The 11,098-nt window shown below is 42.8% G+C and overlaps 1 protein-coding gene across 2 annotated transcripts; it reads right to left on the bottom strand.

The window, feature by feature from the left end:
- Positions 1-2,347: 2,347 nt before the first annotated feature.
- On the bottom strand, positions 2,348-11,098 carry IL22RA2 (interleukin 22 receptor subunit alpha 2). Of its 2 annotated transcripts, XM_040599268.1 has the most exons (6): positions 10,681-11,098; positions 9,628-9,778; positions 8,619-8,797; positions 7,168-7,337; positions 6,546-6,724; positions 2,348-5,462 (listed from the first exon to the last, which is right to left on the bottom strand). In XM_040599268.1, exons 1-5 carry the CDS (start codon positions 10,742-10,744, stop codon positions 6,569-6,571), a joined length of 720 nt encoding a protein of 239 aa, XP_040455202.1. In that variant the 5' UTR covers positions 10,745-11,098; the 3' UTR covers positions 2,348-5,462; positions 6,546-6,568. The 2 variants fall into 2 exon arrangements, with proteins under 2 accessions (XP_040455202.1, XP_040455201.1); XM_040599267.1 differs by having other exon boundaries at positions 2,348-6,724.

The raw sequence follows: 11,098 nt of genomic DNA, 5'->3' as shown, positions 1-11,098 counted from the left end.
AGATTTTCTCAACTGTCTTTCATCCCCATAGCCAGGTTTTCTCTTCATATTTATTAATGTAATCCTACATATCATACACACATGACTGCAACTATCCTGTTAGTATGTTACAGTAGCATTTCAGTAACTGGTAGAGCTTCAGTTACCCAAGCATAGATGCCTAGCATGTGTCTGTGGGATGCCCCCTCCTGACTTCAGCAATGACCCCAGGGAATCTCACGCAGATTCCTCGCCGTATCTGCCAAACATGTACAAATAATGTTCTGGAAACTGAGAGGTGTCTTAAATGCTGAGGTGCCTATGCTGAGGTGATTGAGTCCCAGTGTGTGTCTACGCTTGTTTCTTGAACAGCTGCAATGACTAAGCCTTTCCAGTAACTGGTGCTGCTTCTTCTGCTGATAAATGTCTCTCTCCAGCTTTTGAAATCCTCTTGTAATGGCTGTTTGCCCTTTAAGATTGCTGCTGAAATAGCTGAAATGGTCTTTTTGAGCAGAATACATAAACATTGCATCCTTACAGGTCTACCTTTTCCTTGGCTATCATGTGTAACATAGTTTTGCTACATAGAAGTTATAGCATTGCTTTTCCAAGGCAGAAACTGCTTAGTGTCTGTGCCAGCGGCTATACTGTGTTGCTGGCCACATCACTTTGCTCCTATTTTGTAAGCTTGTTGAAATACACATTTCTGCTCTGATGCTGCAGGCTCTTTGGTTCCCAGCCCCTCTCTGTGCATATTTTGTGTCTTCTTTCCTTCTATTACTTGCTCTGCTGCTCTGCAGACCCCTTCTAATTCTTCAGAACTTAAATCAGCCTTTTCCAGCAGTTCCTTCCCCAGGTATGTCTCTCATTCTCATTCCACTATGATTAGTGACTTCACAGCCCCCCTGAAAGTGTTTACGTTTGATTAAACAAAGACAACTCTACTGTTTTTCATTTTGATGATGCCTTTTAAGAGCTTTATTTTCCTAATATAATAATTTATAGTGAGAATGTATCCCAGAAATAAGAGCTTAGCCCAGTCCTATAACAATCATGTGCTTGTCAACTATTAAACAAATGCAGTGTCCCATGACAAGCAACACTAAAAAAATACCGGCTTGTCATCACAAAATGAAAACCAAGAGCTTATGGTTGTTTCTCAGAAATCAGTATGATTTGTATGATTTCCTACTAAAAAAAAAAAAAAAAGAAAGAAGGAAAAAACTGTCAAAATTACACACCTGAAATAGTAGAATTTAGTGACAATTTTCCAATTGCTCTTTTGTAGGTATAGCAATTAGCACAATGCCTATTCATTGTTATTCTGTTCATGATTTTAAATGTAAGGACATCTCCAAAGAGCCTGATCCTCAGCGTGATACCATTGGGCTGCATTCTGTCACTGTTGAGGGTATGCAGGGAACTCAGGATCAGGCCCCACTGCCTTAGAAAAGAGCACAATATTTAAAAAATTAAAGTTGACAGTGGGTCTTTGGTATTTACCTCAGATGACAAAGCCTTTTCAGAAATTCTCTTTTTGAACTTTCCTTGTAAGCATCAGGGCTTGACCTTCCCATCTTTCCCCATCTCAAGCCAAAACTGTGGTAGCAATGACTGCTTGAGCTGGGCCTTCAGTGGACTCAACAGGTAAGACTTGCAATAAACCAGCCAGATTTTCAACTTTTTTTTTTCCTTGGAAGCACTTTATGAAAAATTCTGAAAGCAAGTCGCAAAGGAGACTGTAACTTTCCTGACGATGAACACTGGTGTCATTTCTTTCCCTCTGCTTCTCTGCAGAAGTACCCTTGTTTTGTGTCCTGTGTCCCTTGTGGTAAACTAACTCTCAGGAGTTTGGGTTTTATTTTCTTCTTTTTTCTTGTATCAGACAGATTTTACAGGTTAGTAACTTTGATCTTTGTAGCAAACGTGGAAATCCCTAGCAAATCCACAGACAACCCCGTCTCCCCCAACTCTATAATTAATTCCCTGCAGTTTGGAATACTTGATAACATCTGATAGACCTGTGGCAAAACCCAATGTCATTTCACAACAGCACCCCACTCCTGGGCCATGGGCGTAGTTCTTAGCTGAGATCAGGTCGTGAAAATAAATAAACCCCAAGTCCGCATCTGATTACAGCAGATATATGAGAGGTATGAACAGGACTGGCCAGATGCTAGACCATATGAAAAACACTGAGGATCATGGCATCATATAAAACTGGGCATTTATATGGTACAGCTGGCTATGCATAATCTTCTAATTTATGAGGCTGGAGCATCTGGTCCATTGCTGTTGCTCTATCAGCTTTTCCAGAGCCCTGTTCTTGAACTTCTGGTAGCTGAACACTGCTCTTCTGAGTGCCAGTGGAACGGGGAGTCAAAGCCATTTACAGTGGGAGATAAGCTCTTACTCCATCTGACAGATAAGATGATGTTCAGCCATGGTCATGAAAGAAAGAGGGGTAGGCCCTTGTTGGGTGGACTCCAGTTCACACGAAGACCAGTAACTGCCAGCTCTAAAAGACATACTAACTATTTCTCATGGGTGGGACCCTCCGCCGTGACACGGGGACTTGGCCAGATGAGGCCATTGCGGCAGGCCGTGCCCATGACTGCAGACAGCCCCCAGTGACGTGGCAGGCGAGGGCTTACAGAATGGGTTGCACAAGTCCTGCTTTTGTTACACTGCTTGGTCTTCCCCACTCCACGCCGTAGCCCTAGAAGCCAGCATTTCTTTCTCTCTTTCCTGAAACAGAATCTGGCATTTGTCACTTTTGTCAGAAAACACCTGTTCTGCAAGAAAACCCAGAGAAGGGTGTTTTCAGCTGGGTCTTGCAAACCTATGGCCAGCAGGAGTCCAGCCAACGATGTAAAGGTGTCCTGCACTGAGTAATGTGCATGTGCAGTAACTACTGCAGACCTGTGTGCCAGCCTGGGCCACTCTAGAGAGGTGGACCCATGGCAGATGGTCTCCTTGGGTCCACAAGGAGGAAGGGGACAGAGAGCTAGAGCTCATTTTCCCAGGTATTTCCAGACTGACTTGCCTGCAGGAAAGCCCCAGCCGTAGTTTAGAGAGCTCTTCTTCCATTCCACCCTCATGGAGACGTGAACAGCAGTGCAGCATACAGGCTAAAGCACAATTAAGTTGTTTTTAAAAACTACAGCATTACCAAAGCTATCTAGAAGCTGTGGGTGCAGATCACCCAGCCAGTATATGCTACAGCAAGTACCCCTCGCTGCAAAGCCCCACCTGCGAGCCCAGTGGAGCATGTCTTGGGAACGTGCTGCTACTACCGATTGCAGAGAAAAAATTACAGCATCAGTCATTTTACCAAACCTTTTCCCAGTAAAATTATACGTCAGAGTAGAGCTGAAAGGAAGTTTGTGTTTCACATGGAAAGAGAAAATTGCCTTTTGCAGAACATCGTGGGGTTGGCAATACTGTATCCTGGTATCATCAGAATGGAAGTGGGCCGTTCCTGCAACTCTTGCACTACTTTCTGTAAGTCTGCGTTGCTGCTGAGGAAGTGAAATCTGGTCAGCAAATGCAAGAGCGCAACACTCTTTCAGACCTTTTATTGTTTTTCCCAGTATACATGCTGTGCATTTGTTTATATTTTTATCAAAGTGAAAAACTTTCAGGTTTCCAATGTCTTCATAGATTCATAGCATGACAGCTGCTATATTTCTAGTTAGGTCTGAACACTTGAAGTGCTCCTATGGCTCTGCTCCCTTTTTTTTTTTTTTTTTTTTTTTTTTATGTCTTCTTTAAGATTTAAGAACCCTGAACAGTTTCATCCTCTGTGTCTGACGTAAGTACAGTATCTGGCGTTGTCAGAGTCTGTTCTCTGACTAAGCTTTATCTTTGTGTAACAACGTCAATGTGAGCTGCCCTAAGAAAAGAAGTGAATTTGAGAAAGAACTCGAATTACCACAGATACTGTTTTCAGGCTGTGATAACCCATGAGTGGATGAAGTCACCACTGCTGAAATGTAAGACAGGCTATTTCTTAATAGTTTGCCTGGATGGTTTTATTGTGGTTGGTTCTGCCCAGTGCAAGAGGGGAAGCAGGGCAGTGCTGGATCTGAGACTTGTCATGGCGCTACTAGGTGCTATATGGAGATTTAATGAGCCTTGCTTCCCAAAAAAATTTACCTAAATTAAGAAACTGTGGGATATGGGTAGGGCAAAACAATTAGAAGAAATGGGAAAGGAGCAAAAAGGGAAGTGTGGTGAAAGAAACGTGGTTTTAAGGATTAGATATGTGGACATAGCTAGATATCTGCAAATCTAGTCATTCAAATATATCATATGTTAGAATCAGATGGTGGAAATATTTAATAAGTAATGCCCTCTTTTGTTTTGGTAAAGGAAAGAATGACCAGCATTCACTTAAGCACAGCCGCCTCCCAAGCACCTACTGCCAGTGTCCTGGTGCAGCTCCCAGTGGTACCGCCGCCAGGTGAAAAATGCTTTGGATGTGGCTTAAGTGAACTCAAGGTCTGTTACTTAAAGTGAACTGATCCACCTTTTGTGTATGTGAATTAAGGGAAAAGTAGATAGTGATTACGTAGCAGAGACCTCCATTTTTCCCCAAGGCTTGCTTTGCCCTCTTGTGTCTGGCCCACTCTCACCTCCTCTCATTTAATTTGCAATAACAGAATGCAGCTAAGTGTTAAGATTTTCATCACTTACAGACCTTGCAGATCTGGAAAAGCCACTTCACCTATCCATCCTGGAGTGGCTTAGTGATTATCTACCCAGACCTTACCCAAGAAATCTTTTCCCTTATGAGATGAAGACTAGTAGGAGTAAAATCACTAGAAATCACAGGTGATGGTCAGCATCCTTTCATCATTTACTGTGAAATGGCTGAAACAGCGGTCTCTTCCCTTTAACTGTCTGTCATTGACTGAAAGTTAAGATCTTTTCTGTTTTAGTTTAAATGAGCTTCTGCCAAATGACATGCTGGTTTCACTATCAAAAATGTTATGTTGAGAGCACTATGAAGACATTGTGACCGTGGGGTATACGTGTCTACTGTATAGTTTGTATTTTAAAGAAAGGAGACTTTTTTTACCTTCTATTGCAACCTATGTTCTGGAAGAAGTAAAATATCTGAAGCTTCTATTTTATAAATGGCATTTTAATTCAAAGGCTTAGAACAGAAAAACCCTAGAAACAATCTTAAGGATATTTTCACAAATGCTTTTTGCATGTTTTGTTTTGTGGGTTTTTTTTAATATTGCAAGACTCTTTCCTTTGTAAATGTAAATATATACTATCGTAGATTGTAATATAGGACATGCAAAGAATCCTTGGTCTTTATGTAGCATGAAATTATTGTCAGGAGTCAAATGATTTAGTGCAGCAAAGGTTAATTTAAAAAGTATCCAAGTATGTATACCAGACGTAGACCACAGGTGTTGATTTACAGCTGGAGCTGTGATGGGAGGCATCTTCTGCCATTATCCCTGTAACTGGGAAGAGAAAGCGAATTGCTGTTGGAGTGCACATTTAGGCTGGATGGTGTTCAGTTTCACTGAAAACGCAACACGTGCCATTTACCTGCATCCCTCCTGTACCTCTGCAGGCTGTTCAGAAGTCCAGCTCTAACCTGAGCTTCCAGCCTTTTACAGTACTGGGAAAGCAAGCAAAAAATGCAGGAAAAACACCTAGAAACTGTCTCCCTCCTTAGCCTAAACCCACTGACCAAATCTCAAGAGAGACCAACATTATGCATCACATTATGAAGCAGAAGAAAGGAAGTATTTTATAGTTAGGGTACTGAACTGAGAACAGAAGCACCAGATCAGACTTTGATACTTTTCCAGTTCTCCTCTGTTACCCCCAGAAAGGGCTCAAATCTGAGCTTGCTATGGCCGATGACACTGAAGTCAGCTTTGGCTTAGGTCTTCATACACTCTGGGCCTTGGCACCTGCAAGGCAGGATTGATAGTAAGTCTCTCTGCTGGGCATGTGATACATGAAGACAGTCTATTGATCGAGGTAAGTCAACAAACAGATTTTTCAGCCCAGCTAACATAGCTAACTTTTGGATTTTGGCCCATGGAAACTCATGCAATTTGATAATTTATTTTTTAAAACATTACACCTGAAGAAAGGCCACGAAAAGAGGACAGGCTCATTTGAATTAAATACATCAGATCAATTCCTGAACAGAATTTCAGACCTTGCAGCAGAATTGGACGTTAATAAAGCTGGAGGTCACTTGTTTTCCTAGTTAATTATTACTTTAGCAATGAACGCCGATAAAAGCAATACTATGTATAACTGTTTAAAGAAAGGGAAGAGGGTGGTCTATCTGAGGACCATGCCAGCATGCAAATAATTTCCACACCATTCCTCTAACTTCCTTGGCTGTATCATTCTTACCTGGTGTGAAACTAGCTGAGATGATGTAAGAACTCTGGCTAACATTGTCATATGGGACGGCAGTTTTTATGCCACACCTTTTTTTCTCCTTTTTGGAGAGTATCTGCCTTGGGTGAGGGAATAGCTCTTGACTTCCAGAGTCATCTCCAGTTTCACTGGTGACTTACCTGTCACAGAGGTGCCAGCCTTGTCACTGCAGAACAGTGCATTTCTTGCTGCTGTAGGCGCTGCTGTGGTCTAGCATTGGCACGTATGTTTTAGCTACGATACAGTAGCTGACTCCAGGCCTCAAACCTTCTATTTTAATAACCTTGTCTTTTCCTTCATACACCAGGACTCTGTGTTGCTTCAGATAAAGTGGAGTAAAAACAGCCCGTCAAGCACATTTCCCTAGCAAGTGTGTCTGTGAGTAAAGTTTGATAAGAACAGAGGATGCAGAGCAGCACGTGGACTTGCAAAAATAGCATTATCAAATCAATAGCATTAATAATTTACTTATGATTTGTAAAGAACACCACCCCCTCTGGCAAATTGCCCTCCTGTCCCATTTTTTTAGTCTAGGTCTGAGCCTGAAATACTAAGTTGATGGGAAAGAATAAAGGGAGTAATTACAACTCAAATCAATTCCTGAAAAATAAGCCTACTTTGTTTTCAAAGTCATTGATGTTTGCATAGTCATTGATGCTCTCACAATCCCAGGAGATTATTTCAACTGTAAAAAAAGAATGGTGTGCCCATACATTCCTGTCTTTTCAATGGTACAGGATTCGTATTTAAATATACACTTACCTCATCTAGCAAGTTGTTAATTATGAAGACTTTATATAGCAGATCATAATATTTTGTCATTGGTATCTTGCTGCCCGTCTTCCTTCTATAAGGAGAACGTGGAGCCCGGAGCTTTAGTGTTATGGATTTGTTACTATGAACCACAGTTACCGTTGGAGGTCCTATCATAGCTAAGGAAAAAAACCCAAAGCTATGAACACAATTATAGTTTATTCATCATGTTTCATAGAACTGAGTTTGAATCCATTCAGCACTTTAGTGTTCTTGTTACCAGCAATATATTATGCTGTATTTACTGTTAAAGTGCCACTTGGTAAATCCTTACTTCTGGGTGATTATTGCTTGGGACATTTTGGGGGTGACATTTCCTGTGTTTGTAAACCTATCTTTGAGCCAAACTTTTTGAACTCTCTCAGAGCTGCATGTTGCTGACTGCAGGCTGGTCAAGCAAAATACTCTGGATTCTTTGCCCTGATCCCCTCCTCCTCCCCACATTTTTCTGTGTGCTTGGACTTCATAAAACAGCTATTTGAACCATTTCAGTTGTGCCAAGGATGAAGGTTCAATCATTACTTCCACATTTTTTGCATCCTGCTTGGTTAAAGGCAGCCAAGTGTTTGAGCTAATGCCTGCATACCTGTGCGTGCAGCCCCAGAGATGAGGGGAGACAGGACAGCAGCTGCCCGTGTGTCTCTCCAGGAGGAGGAGGAGGTGGCACAGGGAAAGATGGGTGGTTGCTGCTGCAAGGTGCTGCTTTATGTCAAAGCTTGTGATTTCATCTGTACAGGAGGCTCAAGGTAGTTTGCATTTCAGGGCTGTGAAGTGACCTGTGTTGGCATTCACAAGGCAGTTTGGCATCTGCCCATGAGGGAGCACTGTTTAATTCACAAGGATCTTACAGGTAAGTACACTTGGTACTGTTCAGTGTTTTGATAGTCTTCCAATTTCTAACATGCTATGGCATTGTAATGACTGTAGTAACTAAAAAGCTTTGTGCATATTTCTAAATACACCGCAGTCAGGAAACCACATAAATGTGAGAAGGATGCTGGCCGCACAGCTCCCAGCTCTCTCCTCCCTTTCCCCCCAAAGCAGGGAGTGTTTCCTTCTTTTCCTTGCGTCCACTCCCTCCAGTACCAATGAAAACGGCTGAAAATAATTTCTGTAGTTCCATGCCTTCAGGAAGAGGTTGAGTTAAAGGGAACCAGGGACTTCTGATCCCCTAATTATTGATATGTGGCTACTTATCCATAACTGGTTGGCTTTCAAGTGTGGCGAAAACTATTTCATCACAACACTTCACCTGAGAGCTACCGAGTCACAATTTCTTTTGGTACAGCTTTGTGGCTAGAAAAGGATTACTCATGTTTGCAAACTGCAAGTAGAAATTATGTATTTCATGCCACAGAAAACCCAGTTCCTTTCTCAGAGACCCCTATGTTTGCACTTACTTTCTTGCCAGGGAGTGAATCTGCAGCTGACACTCCAGTCGGAATAGACGCCAGTCGATGTGGCTTTCACTCTGCCATAGTAAGGCTCTTGGATGTCAGAGGTCTCATTTGTCAGGTCACAGACATGGTTTTGAATCCCCCAGCAGTCGTCTTTGTTTTGCCATGTGCTCTGCCCATACCTGTGGAGAAAGAGGAGGAAGGGTGGAAGCTTTAGCTGTCATGACTGGGTCTGTACAGATTTTTAACTGTCTGTTTTGACTCGGTGGTACTGACAAGTGTCCTGCCATGGGAATTAAATCCCTTCGATTTGATAACAGGGAAGATTGATTTTATGGGCATTTGGGAGCTACAGGTTTCTATTTTTTCTGAAAGAAACTTAAGGTAGAGACACGGGTCACCATCCCTGTAGGAAGCCCCTGCATACTTGCCCGTCGGGAGAGGCGGGTGATCTTTGTCTTAGCCAGTGCACTCCATGATGGGCAGAACGCCAGTTTCCATCAGGTACTTTCTCTGAGGCAGTAGTGATTTTGGTGCTTACCAGGTGTGCCAGGGATGGGAGCATACCTCCTCTGAGGGCCAGCCCTAGCACTGCCTCGTTTGCTATGCAAGGCACCCTGCGGCACTCTCGTGGGCAAGGTGGGCCACCAAAATACCTTAAATGTCACATTGGAGGCGTACCTGACCTAGCTAGACATGCTTCAGGCAGGCTGTTGGACACAGTGACCTCCAGAGGTCCTCTGCAAACTACATTTTTCTCCAACTCTACAGTGCAATGAGGGTGCAGAGCATATCGCTGGAGGTGCTTGTTCCCTGCCTGCCTTGGGGTGCTCGGCTGCACCTTATGGGCTGTCAGTAAGTGCAGCAACAACTGCATCCTGGCAGGTGAGCAGGAGGTGGCTGTTCTGCAGGTATGGGGAGAATATTCTGTATCACCTGAGAAATCCCTTTGATGTGTCAAGCAGGGATGGGCCCCAGCCGGGCAGGAGGCTGGAGTTCCCCTCGTACTTACACTTTATACTGCACGAAGTAGACGGTGTCTCTTGCCCCTCTGGCCCTCCCAGGCTGCCAGTGCAAAGTGCTGTTGAAGTTTAAAGAATGAAACTCTACCTTCCGCGGCTTAATCAAATCTTGCAGGACTTGCTTTTCCAAAACTAAAATCGCTGCAAATAATAAGGAACAAGAACATAACATGTGTGTCACAGATACACTCCTGTGCTGAAATCGGGGGTAGCGCTACAGCTCATTTGGTTTCATGACTAGCAGGCTGCAGGGAAATTAAATCTCCTGGATCTTACGTTCAAAACCTTACGAGTCACAGTAAGCAGATCTAGCAGCTGTAGAACAAACATCTTCAGTATTATGAAAGGAACACTTTTATGTGGTTTGGTTTTGGGGTTAATTTTTTCATTTTTCCTTAGTGAGTTTACTGCTGTGAAAGATGCCTGATGGACACCCCAGGAAAGAAACCCTTTGGATCAATTTACAGAGCCTGCAGTAAGCAGCCCTGTCAGTAAAGTCGAGTACTCTTTCCTCCACCCCTCAGCTGTAACCCGTAGGGACTCTAGCTGTTTTAACTGTTGCCACAGCCATGTTTATCATCTCTTGCCTAATAAGAAATAACCTGACATTTAATGCTTTTCTAGTCTGCGCCACTGGACAAAGCTGCCTGACAATGTTCAAGATAATCTGTTTTCAAACTGCAATGGTTACTAATGACAGAATCAGGTAACAACGTCTCTGAAGCACGCAAATACTAACATTTTTCTGGGTTTCACGACCCAGATGACTGCAGCTTTATCCCTGGCATATCACAGAATCAAGTAAGCCTCTTACTGGTTGAACTGAAACTCCATGAATAAATTTAATGGGCAACATGCTTGGTTTATCTGCAATTCAGAAGCTTGAAAGACAAAATATCAGACTAATCTGGAAATGACTGGACTTTTGAAACCCACCAAAAGATCCAGAGATTTCTTGACTCTTCCAGAGATTCAGTAACAGACACACCCCCCCCCCCCCACACACACTCCCCATAGGAAAAGAATGGAAAGCATTTACTTACTGCTTATCTCATCCAGCAGTAGGTGCATCAATAAGCAGAGGGAGGAAAGCGTGATCCCCCTCATGCTTAGGAGAGCAGCTCCGTGTCTTCCTCTTGGGCATGTCTTATGAGGAAGTGGTTGTTAAGTGCTCCAGAGTTCCCCTTATTTTCAACAGTTTCCAAAATCCCCAGCTTGGCTTTGGTTTAATTTAACTGGAAAACACATGAGTTGTTCTAAATTAAACATAAACAATCGTTCTTACTTGGCAGTTGTTTTGAAGTTTGGAACTAATTATAAAGCAAACCAGCATGAAAAAGGTCCCATGTTTTTTTTAGGCACTAATTCCCAAATGATGTCTGGCAATATTGCTTCATCCCACAAGCTTGTCACACAAGCTTGCTTGCTTGCCATACTAAGATTTTTATTTATTTATTTATT

The sequence above is a fragment of the Falco naumanni genome, chromosome 6, assembly GCF_017639655.2.
Source record: "Falco naumanni isolate bFalNau1 chromosome 6, bFalNau1.pat, whole genome shotgun sequence".
In the NCBI taxonomy this organism is placed as follows: Eukaryota; Metazoa; Chordata; class Aves; order Falconiformes; family Falconidae; genus Falco; species Falco naumanni.
Note: the sequence above shows the minus strand (reverse complement) of the source record. Positions and strands in the feature narration are given on the sequence as shown.